At 34.9% G+C, this 16,399-nt stretch overlaps 2 protein-coding genes across 4 annotated transcripts in view; both read right to left on the bottom strand.

The window, feature by feature from the left end:
* Positions 1 to 7,507, bottom strand: part of sfmbt1 (Scm like with four mbt domains 1) — a 46,715-nt gene extending 39,208 nt beyond the window's left edge. Inside the window, exon 1 of one of the 3 annotated variants that reach the window (XM_028447665.1) lies at positions 7,362 to 7,507. The gene's annotated coding sequence lies outside the window, so the exon portion shown is untranslated. The other 2 variants (XM_028447663.1, XM_028447664.1) reach the window with 2 other exon arrangements.
* Positions 7,508 to 11,677: 4,170 nt separating this feature from the next.
* Positions 11,678 to 16,399, bottom strand: part of LOC114462810 (protein kinase C delta type-like) — a 44,560-nt gene continuing 39,838 nt past the window's right edge. The window contains exons 12-17 of the mRNA XM_028445834.1: positions 15,842 to 15,933; positions 15,655 to 15,717; positions 14,788 to 14,926; positions 14,500 to 14,688; positions 13,458 to 13,586; positions 11,678 to 12,036 (exon numbers count right to left, since the gene is read on the bottom strand). Of these exons, the coding sequence (XP_028301635.1) occupies positions 11,878 to 12,036; positions 13,458 to 13,586; positions 14,500 to 14,688; positions 14,788 to 14,926; positions 15,655 to 15,717; positions 15,842 to 15,933 (771 nt within the window). The 3' untranslated portion in view covers positions 11,678 to 11,877. The remainder of the gene's footprint in view (positions 12,037 to 13,457; positions 13,587 to 14,499; positions 14,689 to 14,787; positions 14,927 to 15,654; positions 15,718 to 15,841; positions 15,934 to 16,399) is intronic.

Here is a 16,399-nt window from a genome sequence, read left to right as displayed (position 1 = left end):
GTGTCCTTTAAAAAAAAAAAAAAAAAAAGTTAAATAACTAATTATTAGATTTATTTAACTTTTATTTTTTTTAAAGTGTCTGAGCTGCAGAAGTTGTTAATAAAGGTGAGACGAAATATCACGATATTAAAATGTCACAAGCTGTATCGTTGAGGGAACAGGTATCGGTATCAGGATCCACACAATCTACTACACACCAGATTGTTATGGTTTGTCTGTATTTTTCCAATTAAATTTAAAAGATCATACCCAGAGTAAGTACATAACTATACTCAAATAAAAGCACGGTTATTTTTTCCAGAAATCCAAAATATTGCATCGTATCGTTATCGTATATTGCTATCTTATTGTGAACTTTGTATATCGTCCCACCTCCCAACGATACAGTAAAATGTATAAGCATCAGGATAGTTTTTTCCCTCTTTCCAAAAATATATCTTTATCCCTAGTAGAGCCGAATATAAAAATCGATTTCATTGACATTTTCTAAAATTAATTCATAGGTGCTGAAATCGATGTTTTTTATTCTAACCCCTGGAGTCTTGCGCTATAAAGTCATGTACCGTGCGAGAGTAAATTAAATTCGGTGCAAACATGACAAAGGAAGTTCCGCTGGGTAAGCTGCAACAATTTATGTCAGAAGTTTGGAATGTTCTTATTAATATCCAAATAAATTTGAAAGATCAACACTGAACCAAAATCGAATGACGATTAATCAATTTAAAACCTTGTTAATCAAAATTGAATTGATTCAAGAAATTGTTCATGATACCCAGCTCTAATCCCTAGCCTACTATTGTATCGCATCATTAACCTTGTGCATTGTCCCACCCCTACTTCTTTATGAGGTTGAACCTCTTTATCAGAGACTTACTTGAATGTGTTGTTGAATTATTGTCATTTTTGCATTGCTTAAAACTAGGGATGAAACGATTAATCGTAAGGCAGTTAAAAATCAATTCATAGGTATCACGGTTCACATCGATACTGTGAAAATTGAATCGCAGTACTTTTTTTAAACAGCAGAGGGCGCAACATATTTATCCTTCTCGTCCAAAAGTGTAGGTGGCGGGCGTAATCTGCTACTACTTTCTTTCCTGCCGCCTTCTACTCTTAAACATGTTCATAAATGATTCCTTCACCCTTTAGCAGTGAAAGAATATCTGTAATATTACGTGAATATCTGTAAAAGTCACGTATTTCTATTATTCCTTTATTTATTTCATTCAAGATTTATTTTTAGTTAAATTGCATTGTTTTGAATATTTATCAAGGGATTATTTTGACAATGAAAAATAAAAGGAAGATAGTACAGTATTTTCCCAAAAAAAAAAATCAAGGAATATTTTTCAGTCATTTGTCTACAGTCCCATTTTGTAAAATAAATCGTGAGAGAATCGTATCGTGAACCCAGTATCGTGAATCGTTACATCCCTATTTAAAACAGTATCTTTATAAATGTATGAACTAATTATGGCTAATTCCATTGAATGTAACACTAATATTTCAAGAAAATGTTCCCATTTCAAGTTTTAAAAGTTTGTGTGTTTGTTTAATTAAAAAAAAAAAATTCACTAGTTAACAGACTAGTTAATTTATCATGTATTAAATCAGAAATAGCAAATGTGTCGTGATTAAAATCAGGATATATAAGAATACTGCTCGGGACATTACCAAACACAACTAAAATGTGCGGTTTTTAAACTCATTGTCACATATTTCTTCATAAAATCAGAAAACGACTTTAAGATAAAGAAGAACTTTAAGATGTCTATAAAATGTATAGCAGTGGTAATGACGTGATTATGAAGCAATAAAGAGGTTTGTTTTCAACAGGTTTAAATAAAGGAAGTTTACATCAGGCCTAATGGGGGAGACATAGGTCACCCCTTAGATACCCTCACTTCTTTAATATGCTGGGAAACCAAAGGCTGATCTGTTAAAAAAAACTCTAGAGTGGATCAGCTTTCAGTTTAGACTGAACATGACCAACAAACTAGGGGTGAGCATTGTCATGAATCTGACAATATGATGCGATTCACGATTTGACTGTAACGATACAATATATCCAAATACTAAACTATAAGATATACAGTACAACACAATATCAATAATTACTAATTTTACCTTTCCAAGTACAAAATAATATGAAAAAACAAGTAAATGGTAACTAACTGTAATTCATGTACCAATATCAAAAACAAGTGGCATGTTTATCAAACCGTCAAATTATATTTTCCAAAAAAGTTGAACTTTTGGTTCTACAACAGATTCTGATTCTGTTAAATTCTTAAATTAAATATTTTAAAATAAAAAAGTAACCACATACATCTATAAAAGTGTCCAGTATGTTTTATTAAAACTTCCAAACTAAAATGAATTGAGTACTGAGGTAGTTTAACAAGGTCTAATGTGGTTTACTGACACTTAGTGACCAAATATTTACGTGCTACGCATATGTTAGCGCAATTAACAAAATATTTTCTAAAAAAAAAAACACACAATTTGGACATTTTTTGAAACGATACGATAACTGTGCAGTGAAATATCGTGATATATCGGCGAATCATTTTTTCTTACACCGTCACTAGAAACTAGTGATAGATAAACCGATATTATCGGCCGATTTTTGCGGTTTTTTTACGTGTATCGCATCGGCCGATGCGAGCTGCTGCATTTGCTGATTCACAATATTTTTTGCTTGTTCTTGTTCTGAATCACCTGTTTTTAATATTTATGAAATATTTTTTACTTGTTGTCATTCTACCTCGCTTTTGTTCATTTCAATAAATGTTCCTCTTTTTTTTTTTTTTTTTTAAATGTGACTTGTACTATTTGCCATCATCATTGTGTAATTTTTATGATGTAAATTGAGGAGCAAAAGTAGTAGCGGCTCCAAATATCGGCTCCAGAAAATCAGCAGTCTGTATCGGTCATCGGCTAATGCTGATGGGAAAACAAATCGGTATCGACATCGACCCTAAAAAAATCCACATCGGTCGATCTCTAGTAGAAACCAGCGTTAATATTGACAGAAGGCTTTTTTCTTTGTTTTAGTCATAGTCTTTTCACTAAAATGCAACTTCATTTGAGTCAAAATCTATTTTTAGAATTGTTTCAGTTATGGTCTAGTTTTAGCTGACTAAATGACATTAAGATTTTAGCTGACTAAATCTGTTAGAGATATAGTCGACTAAAATACAAATTATAGGAGTTTATGCATTTTTTTTTTTTTTTTAAAGATGCAAATATCATTGATCAGCCTGATATGAGAAATCATTCATGTTTGTAAATTGGATGTGATCAATGTGTAAAATAAAATAAACAAATAAACACAGGTAGAAACACGCACAGTGGTTTAATCCGACTGCTCCACAAGGTTGCAGGAGCAGCAGCAGCAGCAGCAGCAGCAATGAATCACTGAAGTTGTACAATAGAAAAGTTAAGATCCAGACGATTAATGGACTGATTTATACTCCAGCCAAGAAAAGTGCACATTTTACCAAAAAAAATGAAGAAAAGGGGAAAAACTGTGAGAAGTGTTAAATCAAAATCGAATAAAATCACTTTGTCACCAGTTTGTTTGGTTTTACGGGTCGAGCAACCTTTACTACGTAAGAATTTGACTTGAAAAATGTAATTAATGATATTAGGATTTTAGCAGACTAAAGCTGTTACATGCATAGTCGACTAAAAAACACTGCATAAAGGTGCGTTCACACCGAACGTGACTAGATTACATTCAAATTAATGTAAATGCTGCAACCTCAAGTTATCTGTGGGGTGGCAGTCACCCCAGTGGTATCTGTCAATGTGTCCTTGGGCAAGGCACTTTACCCACATTGCCTAATATGAATGTAGTGAGTGAGTGAGGGGCTGATGGTTCACTATGGCAGCCTCGCTTCTGTCAGTCTGCTCCAGGGCAGCTGTGGCTACAATAGTAGCTTACCACCACTAACTGTGGAGTGAAAGAATAATGCCTTAATTCTGTAAAGCAACTTTGAGTGTCCAAAAAGGCCCTATATAAATTTGATGTATTACTATTATTACTAATAGTATTATTTTTGTTGTTATTAGTTGACAGAAAATATCAATTTTGATTTAGTTTTTGACAATTTGTTGTTTTTTTTTTTACAAATCACAGTCACTTAAAAAAAAATGAAGTCTACAAAAACATGCACAAATAACTGCGGTTTATTCCGACTCCTCCACCGTGTTGCAGCAACGCTGTTGTTGTCGTTGCTGCCAACGGATCACTCAAGTTGCACAATAGGGAAGTTAAGATCCAGAGGATTAATGGACTGCTTTTATTCCAGCCAAGAAAAAGTGCACAGTTTAACAAAAAAATAAAGAAAATCACCCTTTAAAAATCGGATAAAATCCCTTTCGTCACCAGTTTGTTTGGCTTTAGCTCCCAGAATTCAGCACATGGGTCGAGCAACCTTTATTATGTAAGAATTTGACTTAAAAATTGTCATTAATGACATTAAGATTTTGGCCGACTAAATGTGTTACAGATATAGTCGACTAAAATACAATGCAGACAAGTTTACACACGTTATTTTTTTTTAAAAAGTTTAAATTGCCATTGATCAACCTGATATTGGAAGTTATATTAATGTTTGTAAATACACACAGACGTGATCAATGTGTCCCACATGAGGTCTGATCTGGATTTCGTCCCATGTGACAAAATTATAGTTTTGTTGTTGCGAGTCGACGAAAACATATATTTTGATTTAGTTTTAGTCATAGTCTCTTGACTAAAATGCAAATTAATTTGACTCAACATTGAGTTTTCAGGGCTATTTCAGTTATGGTCTAGTTTTAGTCATCTAAATGACATTAAGATTTTAGCTGACTAAATCTGTTAGAGATAGTCGACTAAAATACAAGGCATAAGAGTTAATATACCTGTTATTTCTAAAAGACTAAATTGCCATTGATCAACCTGGTGTGAGATGGTATTAATGTTTGTAAATACACATGAGTTCTGATGTGGATTTAGTCCAATGTGATGAAATTATAGTTTAGTCGATGAATATATATATATATATAAATTTAGTACATGTATTAAAAAGGAGTCATAGTCAGTTTTTAAAAGTAGTCTACGAAATCTATGAAAACATTAGCACGAATAGAATCACGCACAGATAACTGCGCTTTAATGCGACTGCACCACCGGGTTGTTGTCGTTGATGCCAGCGCATCACTCAAGTTTCCAAAGGTCCATATTTCAATTTAGTTTTAGCAACTTTATTTGAGTCCAAATTTAGTCTTGAGGATTATTTCAGTTATAGTTTAGTTTTAGCCACCTAACCCAGATAGCACGCATACGTCGAGCCGATGTCGGCCTCAGATCGTGCGTCGACATTCTACTCCTAATGAGTCGTTTTGTGTGTTTCTTTCCCTCCAAATCGGTGACACCACTTAAAAAATTGTAGAACTGTAAAATGTCACTTCCATGAAGCTGTTTTTGTGCTGGGGCTCTTTTGGATATGCTGCTGAAAATACATTTATGGTCATGAACTGTGTCTCTCTATTTTGTCAACACATAATAAGATATTTAGTGGTAGTATATTGTTTTTTTTTTGTAATATTGCCATATTCCTTTCAGATTTAAGTAAATACTCAACTATGAATATGGAGATATTTGTACTAATTGAATGATCCAAACTAAATAAAGGTTAATATAAGCTGTAGAGAGGCCGTGCTGAGCATCTTTAATCCATCGTCCAAACGCTGACGTCTCTGCAACGTCTGCCCAATGAGCAAACAGATAACAGTCGACTAATATATCATTTATAAATATATAAATTTGCAAAAATAAAAATTGTTTTTATCTACAACTTCGAAAAATTGATTCAATTGTTTTTTGTTTTTTTGCCCAGCCCTAGATCATTGTGTTCCACGTAAATTCTGATTTGGATTTCGTCCCTTGTGACAAAATTATAATTTCGTTGTTATTAGTTAATGTGTATTTTTTTTTTTTAAAGCTACAAAAACACGCACAAATAATAACTGGGGTTGAATCTGACTGCACCACCGGGTTGTTGTCGTTGCCATTGACGCCAACGCATCACTCAAGTTGTACAATAGGGAAGTTAAGGTCCAGAGGTCCAAATTTCAATTTAGTTTTAACAACTTCATTTGAGTCCAAATTTAGTCGTCAGGACTAATTCAAGTCATAGTCTAGTTTTAGCCAACTAAAGGGCATTACGTTTTTACAGATATAGTCGACTAAAATATAAAGCACAAGATTTTATGAATTTTTTTTTTTTTTTTGTTAAGATGCAATTGCCATTTTTTATTTTAACTCAAATTTGCAAAATAAAAATCGTTATTATCTACAAATTTGAAAAATTGATTAAATGTATATATATATATATATATTTTTTTTTTTTTTTTTTTGCTTAGCCCTAGATCATTGTGTTCCACGTGAGTTCTGATTTGGATTTCGTCCCTTGTGACGAAATTATAATGCCGTTGTTATTAGTTGACGAAATTACAAATACATTTATATTTCGTCAACGTGTATTTAAAATGAAAAAGAGTCATTGTCACTTGAAAAAAAAAAACAATTAAGTCTACGAAAACACGCACAAATAATAACAGTGGTTTAATCCGACTGTTCCGCCAGGTTGCTGCAGCAGCAACGGTTCACTCACGTTGCACAATAGGGAAGTTAATGGACTGTTTTTTACTCCAGCCAAGAAAAGTGCACAGTATAAAATTTAAAAAAAAAAAAAAAAAAAAAAAATGGTCGAAAAAAACTGTGAGAAGTGTTAAATTACTTTGTCACCAGTTTTTTTGGTTTTGTGGGTCTAACGACCTTCATTATGCAAGAACTTTGACTTGGACAAATGTCGTGTCTGGATATTCCCACACAAAGCTGACACACGGCGATGGGCCGTCAACGTCTCACAGAGAGAGAGAGAGAGGTAGAGAGACAGTGAGATAGAGAGAGAGAGGCTGCAGCGCCCACGGTCTATAACTTTCACACTGAGCCACTATCCTCACACACGACGACTGAAAACCTCCAGAACGCTCTGAAACCGGATGGTTCAATAAATAAACACGTTGTTATAAAGCCACTGGGCGCGTGTCAGCGTGAACAGACACATGGTGAAAACCCGCCTGTGTCCGAGTGAGTCAAGTTGGTGAAAACGTCACAGGCTTCAGCAGCAATAATAAGAGCTGCTGCCGAGCAATAAGGGCGCTTTACACTCGACCGAACCGACTCACCTTTTTGAGAGACGGGAAAAAAGACGAAGGCAGCGCAGGCGCCCTGAACACACCCGGCAAACACTAACCAACAACACACAGCACGTGAATATTAAGTCGCTGAATTGGCCTCTTACCGATAAGTAGTTTTTCCAAGTCGCTTTTTTAGATGCCGTTCCTCTCCCCCTGCCTCGCTCCTACAAACGTTAACGTCGACGCTGTTGTAAAGCGCAGCCCCGGAAGGGCCTTTCAAAATAAAACCACCCACAGGAAACACGCGCTTCAAACTGTCGCCAGCGCAGCGAGTCGGGATTTTCACGTGGAGGGGCTAAACCACGAGGCTTCCGTCCCCGCTCTCGCGATGCTCCCGTCAGCTTGACGCAATATCTCGTCCGACGACCTCATTCCAATATGGCACAAACTGCCTGTGCGCATGCGCCACCGCCTATATGCCTCTGAGCCTGGCTGCATCACACACACACACACACACACACACAATAAAAAAAATATATTACCAAGCAAAGCAGTGAAGACTAGAGTCTGAATCCCGCACCAAACACGGATAAAACCCCCCGCACGCGCACAGCCACGCACACAGGAGAGGGAGGGCTCGAGCCCCGCCACATACTTCACACTTAGTTAAAGGTTGAGCAGGAATTAAACCAACACTAGAATCGACCCACTTTCGATTAGTGGAGTGTTGTGTGTGTGTGTGTGTGTGTGTGTGTGTGTGTGTGTGTGTGTGTGTGTGTGTGTGTGTGTGTGTGTGTGTGTGTGTGTGTGTGTGTGTGTGTGTGTGTGTGTGTGTGTGTGCGTGTGTGTGTGTGTGTGTGAAAAAACATTTGTTGTGCATCGGAATTGCCTGGAAATATAATTTTTTGTCATTTACCTTAAATGAAATGAATAAATTAACCCCCACAGGCTGATTCTGTGTGTGTGACTTTTAAACAAATTGCATTAGCGCACGCGTCGTATTGCTTTTCCGATATTATTTCTTTATGTGACTGCAGTTTTTTTTTTTTTTTTTTTTTTTTTTTTTCTTCTGCCTCACATGGATGTCACGTCGGCTGTGTGTTGTTTTTTTTTTGGGGGTTTTTTTTTTGGAACAGAGATGAGAGGAAATTGGTGGAAAAATTGCGCTGACAGACAGTGTAAAAGCACAGCTCAGAGTGCACACATGTCTGCGGCTAAAAACCCGCTTCCTCCGTGGACTAAGTGCATTGTGTGTGTGTGTGTGTGTGTGTTTTGTTTTTTGCGTGTGTGTCTGATCAGTATTCAGTATATTCACTATATTCAGTATATTCAGTAGAGTCTGAGTCTGAAGCACATTTTGCCGCTCACTTGCACCGTCCCCTCACATAATCCCCCACAATGGACCAAACCTTCCGATGCATCCTATAACAAAAGGGTAAAAAAAAAAAAAAAAAAAAAAAAAAAAGAAACCGAATATATGGACGTGTTTGAACAGGATTTAATGGAAACACTGAGGATTTAAAGACAGAAGGAGAGATCAGGTTTTAATTCCAATGAAAAATGAGAGCTGGTTTTAATTTAATCATTTTTAGGAGGTTTCATCTGAAATAGTCTAATTACAAAATTGCAATTTTATTTTGACAAATCGAGTAAAACATTCCCTTACTGTGTTGTATTTTTATTTGTTTGATGCAGCGGTATTTTCAGCTTTAACATGTCGCTACTTCCAGCTTTGTGCACAAAGGCAAATCTGTCAACAACTGCTACAGTGATGCTTTGCTCTGAAACTTACAGTTTTTATTATTATTATTATTTTATTCCCAGTGTGCAGCAGGATATGATGATGAATAGAATGTAGAAGGGCGGAGGGCGTTCGTTGGCTCCGCACGGACAAATGTCGTCGCCCAGCTCCAGATGTAATGCACTTACACCACCTGACCACTAGGTTGTGCTAATGAGTATTTGTAACAAAGACTGATGTGGAACAATGGAATGTACTGGCGCTCCAACACGTGAGGTGCAGAATGTAAAAACTCAGTTTCATATCCGACTTATTTTGAACATTTAGCTCACTTTTCTTTCATTTGAGACAAATTAATGTAAAACAACATGTTCTATATACTATTGTTTAAAAAAATAAATGTATAAATGTTGAAGGTAAATCTAAATGTTGAATCTAAATCTAAATGTTAAATGTAAATCTAAATGTTGAATCTACATCTAAATGTTAAATGTAAATCTAAATGTTGAATCTAAAACTAAATGTTGAATGTAAATCTAAATGTTGAATCTAAATCTAAATGTTGAATGTAAATCTAAATGTTGAATTTACATCTAAATGTTAAATGTAAATCGAAATGTTGAATCTAAAACTAAATGTTGAATGTAAATCTAAATGTTGAATCTAAATCTAAATGTTGAATGTAAATCTAAATGTTGAATCTAAATCTAAATGTTAAATGTAAATCGAAATGTTGAATCTAAAACAAAATGTTGAATGTAAATCTAAATGTCGAATCTAAATCTAAATGTTGAATGTAAATCTAAATGTTTAATCTAAATCTAAATGTTAAATGTAAATCTAAATGTTGAATCTAAATCTAAATGTTAAATGTAAATCTAAATGTTGAATCTAAAACAAAATGTTGAATGTAAATCTAAATGTCGAATCTAAATCTAAATGTTGAATGTAAATCTAAATGTTGAATCTAAATCTAAATGTTAAATGTAAATCTAAATGTTGAATCTAAATCTAAATGTTAAATGTAAATCTAAATGTTCTATATGAGTTGTTATCGGCACCCTATATAACACTGGGTGATTCATATTACTTACTTCACATTTGTGCAAACACGTGATATTAAATTTAGCAACATCTGGAAAACCCTAGTGACCCGACAGAACAGGCAAAATTTGGTGTTGAATAATTTTATTTTATTTTTGAAGAATGTGGTGATGACTTAAATTGGTTTCAATTTAATAATGGCAAGAATTGTCTGTCTCTGTCTTTGCATTCTTTTGGTATTTTAATTAGTCACATGTAATTGTTTTTTAATTTTTTAAAATTTCAATTGAGTTGAAAATGTCATACCCTGAGTAGGTATGTACTGTAAGTCTGTCCAGAGTTCAAATCAATTTTCTGGTGTTTTTTCAATTTATTTTCTAAAAGCCATTGTATCGTTATCGTGAGCCCAATATCATATATTGCAGTGTTTTTCAACCTTAGGTTCATGACCCCATGTGAGGTCACCTGGAATTTAAATAAGGTTGCCTGAAATGTCTAGTAATTGATAAAAAAAAAAAAAAAGATTAATTTAACAGAATTTTAAAATTATTTTTCAAATTAAAACACAATCCTAAACAACTTATACTTTTTCAAATGTAAATCTAGTTCAACCTGCATTATTTTCAGAAAAATCACAATATCTATTATAAACTGAAATATGAATTTTTGAAGTTTCTGCCAACGATCAGATAGGGAATTTATTTTTCATTTTTTTAAACTAATACTGGATTATTCAGATCCTCTCCAAAACATAATACAATATTCCATGGCGTAAAGTCTATCTTTGGTTAAAATTTGGGCAAAATTCATGAAAAAGTTATTTTAATGCAATCCTGCTCACAGAGAAACAAACAGATAAATAAACGGTAATGAAAATAGTACCAAGCAAAATAATTAAAAAAACCCCAGCTTTTATATGTTGTTTATTCAGAATCAATGTAAAGTATTACAGTAGAAAAGTACGCCCATAACTCACACTTAACACATGATTACCTAAAGTAATCATTTGCTTTTGCAGCACAGTTATTTCCATATATATATAAAAAAATCCTACATTCAAGTAATAAAACACATTCAAGATCAGTGTTTACAGCTAAAGATCCTCAACCAATAATATCAATTTAGACAATACAGATGTACAAGTACCGCACCACGCCTGCAACTCCATAACCCAGAAAAGAATCAGGTTTTTCTTCTTTTTTTTTTTTTACATCTTACTTCATTTTTATATACAGCATGGGTTCAATGCTAGCAGTGCTCTAAAGATGAGGTAAGTAAAACATATTTTATCTTAAATAACGTTAAAAAACCCCCCAGGAATGCATTTTTTATCCCTCAAAATAATACAGAGCTGTCAAATAGGAAGAAAACGGTCTTATACATATGTCCGAGTGTCATCATACAGTGCAATGTTTGATTAAAATGCATTTATAATGTGATCACATGAAAAAAAGGTAGAAAAATAAAATATTCACTATCAGAGTTCATTATTCACCTTATTCCTAAACCACAAAATAGTTTCCCAACTCTCGTCAAATGGTGCACTATGATAATGGTCTGAAAAAACCATTAAAAAAAGTTAAAACAGTAATTTTAGACCCAAAATACAATATTATAATAGAAAAAGTCAATATTTTATTCTATGTATTATTTATTTTAAATTAATTGCTTGCCAATAGCTAGTTTTTCTACCAGGAAAAGGAATAAGGTGAATAGTAACACTGGTTTAAAATCAATATGTCCCTTATTTTTCAGAGGCTTATTAATCTTTCCTACATCGGTTCAGTTTTCAGACAAGGTTTTAAATAGAGGAACCAACAAGTCAGAGTCTAGATCTGGCTTAGTTAAAGCCCAAAGAACCAGTTTCAGAGTGTTTGATGCCGTGGTTTGGTCGTTCACTTGGTGAGGAAGCGTTCCAGTTTGGGGTTAACGTAGGAAAAGCCAGCGAACGCCGTCTGATCCATGGAGTCGATGAGATTTTTATCAGCGTGGGAAAGACGAGGCTTCTCACTCAGGAACTCTCTGTCGAAGTTACTGCAGTCATTGGGGGATTTCTGTGGGTGCCAGACAGGGTTCGAGTCATTTACATTTTTCAATTACAATTACATCTTCATCAGGGGTGGACTGAGACCAAAGTTCAGTCCTGACATTTTCTATCCAGACCAGAGGACACCATGTAGAAGCTGTTATTAAGTCAGTAATGATGCTTTTCATGTCTTCATTTTAATCATTATTCCCCCCAAAAACCTTAAAAGGTGGAAACTTTTAACCCCTTTTTACCTATTTCCTTTGGCCATTTTGCAAGTTCTGACACTTTTTTCAGACTGTATCTTCCTTTTGCCAATAAATATATTTTTTTTCTTCTGTTTTTTGTAAATTTTAGCAAGTTCTTTTTGACCCTTTTATCCCATTTTTGTCCTTTCTATAAATTTCTTTGGCCACTTTTCATCTAAATAAGCTAACTTTTGCCCAATAAATATCACTTCTTTCCTTTTTCCTACATTTAGCCTCTTTTTGTTCCACATTTTTGCCCATTTTCACTATTGTTTACCATATTTTGCCCATTTAAGCTACCCTTTGCCATTACATACAGTAACTCCTCTTTATTTACCCATTGTTTTGGCCACTCTTGACGGCTTTTGGCCCATTTTAGTCACTTTTTACTGTTTTCTTGCCACTTTTGCCCCCGTTACCATGTCTGCGTTCACACACACACATTAAAAAAAAAAAAAAACAATTAAACATAGCGGACCGGATGTTGCAGATTAAGTTATTGTCAACCATTGAAACTAATAATTTATACAGTTTTCCCACGCTTATGTCACATGGTCGCAGCCATCTTTAACCTCAAATCCTTGAAAGAACTCTCAATTTTTCCAAAATCTGATTTTCTTAAAATTATTTCCCAAAATACCCCCACATTAGATAAAAATTGGTCTCAAAATTAAGAGAATTTTAAGAGAATTTAGGTTGGAGGTCACTTTTTGCTGTGATCTTGCCTAATATATTATTTATATGTGAAAGTGTAAACTAGATCACTGTGTCGTTGAAATAGCTTTTTTCCCTGCCTACTACTGTATAATCTGTGTTTCACTTCAGATTAAACTGTTCGACATTTAGTCCCTGAGTGAAAATAAGTTTGACACTCCTGCCCTTGGAGTATATGTATAGAGATTTGGAATCACACGTGTGTTATTAATGTTTTCAATATTATTTAAAATGTTAGTTTCAATATTATTTAAAATGTTAGTTTCAATGTTTTTGAAATGTTAGTTTCAATGTTTTTGAAATGTTAGTTTCAATGTTTTTGAAATGTTAGTTTCAATGTTTTTGAAATGTTGGTTTTGATGTTTTTGAAATATTAGTTTCAATACTTTAGCAATATTAATTAAATGTTTTTTTTAAATGTTAGTTTCAATATTTAATTGAAATATTTCAATATTTAATTGAAATATTACTTTCAATATTTACTTACCACTTTAGGCTTGAAAGGAGGTTCTATTTGTCTTTTCTCCAGCATCGGCCAGTTTATTGTTTTGAAAAATGGTTGTGTGCGGATGTCCTCAACTACACCCAGTCTACGAGTAGGATCTCGCTCAAACAACTGAAAAGATGACGGAAGAAAATCACATGCATTAGGAAGAAGAACCAAACAGCTGTTGTTTAGATCAGTGTTTCTCAAATGGGGGTATGCAATGGCACTACAGGGGGTACTTGAGAGAGAGAGAGAGAGAGCGAGAGCGAGAGCGAGAGAGAGAGAGAGAGAGTGGAAAGTTAACAAATGAAAGCATTAAAAATATGGGGGTTTATAATGTTTATTTATAGTTAAAAATGATAATCATAATAATGATAATGGAAATGATCTTGATGAGAACATGAACTGAAACTAAAAACTATAATATAAATCTATTCAGGAGGCACTAAATACTGTTACATTCCACTTATTAAGTTAGATTTTTTTAAATGTGCATTCTCACATCATTATGCTCTATAGCAGAGATGGGCAACTAAGATCATAGTGGGGGTCACAAAAATGTGATTGTTTGATCGGAGGGCCACAATATGAGAATTCATGCCAGCATTAAGTCATTTTTGGGGGTTATTTGTGTCTTTTTACAGACATTTTGTGTGTTTTTAGTGTCATTTTGGGCATTCTTTTGTTTTAGTTGTCATTGTGTGTTTCTGGTGTCATTGTGTGTGTTTCTGGTGTCAAATTTTGTATATTCTCCTCCTATTTTGTGTGTTTTGTTGTCACTTTATGTATTTTTGTTCTTGTTTGTGTTTTCTTTCATATTGTATGCCTTGAGTCATTTAGTACATATATGTTAGGGGCCGCACAAAATTAGACTGAGGGCCGCATGTGGCCCTCGGGCCACCAGTTGCCTATGTATGTTTTTTTTTTTACAATTTTCTAAGCAAAATGTTGTAGTTGGACAAAGGGGGTACTTGGATTCAATACTAAGAAAACCACTGGTTTAAATCAATCCTAAAGCTAAGTGCTATATTAATGATTATACCCGTTCAAGCATGTTCTTGGACTCTTTGGTGATCCAGCGAGGGTAGTGAGGGACGTCCGTCCGGATTGATTCAAACAGCTCCTCCTCATCGTCACCTTGGAAAGGCGACTGGCCAATGAGCATCTCGTACACAAGAACACCAAAGGACCACCAGTCCACTGAGAAAGTGTACTTCTGTCCCAGTAGGATCTAGCACGAGAGATGATTCAACAAAACAAGGAAAATGCAATTTAGGAATTTTAGATTTTAAAATGTATTTGGTTTCACCAAGTAGACAGAAAGACGGACCTCCGGAGCGATGTAGTCTGGTGTTCCGCAAAACGTGGTAGCTCTGACCGTACCAAACACATTCTCCTTACACATGCCAAAGTCTGCAATTTTTACATGTCCGTCCTTATCCAGCATCACGTTATCCAGCTTTAGATCTCTGAAGGAACAGAAAAGAATGTGAGGTTTTGGTGAAGGAATCTCTTTTTTAATGATAACAATTAAGTAAAAACACTTCTAAGCAGCCGCCTACGAGACTCCACATCCCACAATGCAACGCAACAAACGTGTCAATAATATGAGTGTTGACATCTTAAGGTTTCATTTATTTAGACAACTTTTCCTTCCTCAGGAAATCCACTTTGATCTCCTGACATGCTTCAACTGACAACAGCCAATCTTCGTCAGAGCTTTGATGTTTCCTTGACTTCCACCTAATAATTCCAGCAAGATTCTTTTTGAATAAAATGTTTAGGTTTAATTTATTTAGACAACTGTTCCTCAGGAAATCCACTTTGATCTCCTGACATGTTTCGACTGACCACTGGAAGTCTAGGAAACATCAAAGGAAACAGCAACGCGATCACACGATGCCTCTGAAGAAGACTGACAGTTGTCAGTCGAAACATGTCAGGAGATCAAAGTGGATTTCCTGAGGAACAATTGTCTGAATATATGAAATCCTAACATATTATTTAAAAAGTAAACAAAAACAATTCTTGCTGAAATTGTAGTGTTGACATTGGAGATCAAAACAAACATTTGAGTGTTCATTTCAACCTTTTACATCTTTATTTTCGAGCCACTGATTTTCGTGGTTATTGATCTGAGGCCTACACTATGTCTTAGGAAATCGTCTCCAGAAACAGAGCATTAGTCAGACTTTACCTGTAGATTATTCCTTTTGAGTGGAGGAACTGCAGTCCCACAATGATCTCAGCAGAGTAGAATCTAATGGTCAGAAAACAACCATTAAACACTCTTCTGCTGCAATGTTAAAGCTCCTGGTACAGCCCTAATGGGCTTAATAAAAGCTGCTGCCTCACCCTTAGCTATCACTATCTTTGATACTTACGTGGCTCTGTTCACATCAAAGCGTCCTTTTTCTTGGATATGAAACATCAAGTCGCCTCCATTCAGATACTCCATCACAAAGAAGAGATGCTCCTGCACATGAAAAACAAAACATAAATATGAAACATCAAGTGCATGAGTGAGATAAAAAAAAAAATAATGGGGCGATGTCCGTCCATCATGCCGTATGTGCATCAGGAATGTCACAGTATTGACAATAGCAGGAAACCGCGGTATTAGAAGTACCTCGATATCGTCGTGGTTATGTCATGGTATAAAATCGTGAGCCGTTGCGTTAAAAAGAAGCTTTGTGTTGGCTGTAGCGAATCTTTTCAGAGTAAACTACAAGTACCATAATGCTTTGGGGCATGGACATAAGTTACAGACGGTTGAGCCAATGGTGATGCGATGCGGATGGTGGCTAGAAACAGAGGAGTTTGTAGAACTTGTGCATGATGCAGTGGCTACAAGTCAGAGGTGTGGAAACATTTTGGTTTCAAAGCATCAAGAAACCATAAAGGAGAAAAGATGGACAATATGCAAACACTGCAAGTGTACC

The sequence above is a fragment of the Gouania willdenowi genome, chromosome 5, assembly GCF_900634775.1.
Source record: "Gouania willdenowi chromosome 5, fGouWil2.1, whole genome shotgun sequence".
Taxonomy (NCBI): Eukaryota; Metazoa; Chordata; class Actinopteri; order Blenniiformes; family Gobiesocidae; genus Gouania; species Gouania willdenowi.
Note: the sequence above shows the minus strand (reverse complement) of the source record. Positions and strands in the feature narration are given on the sequence as shown.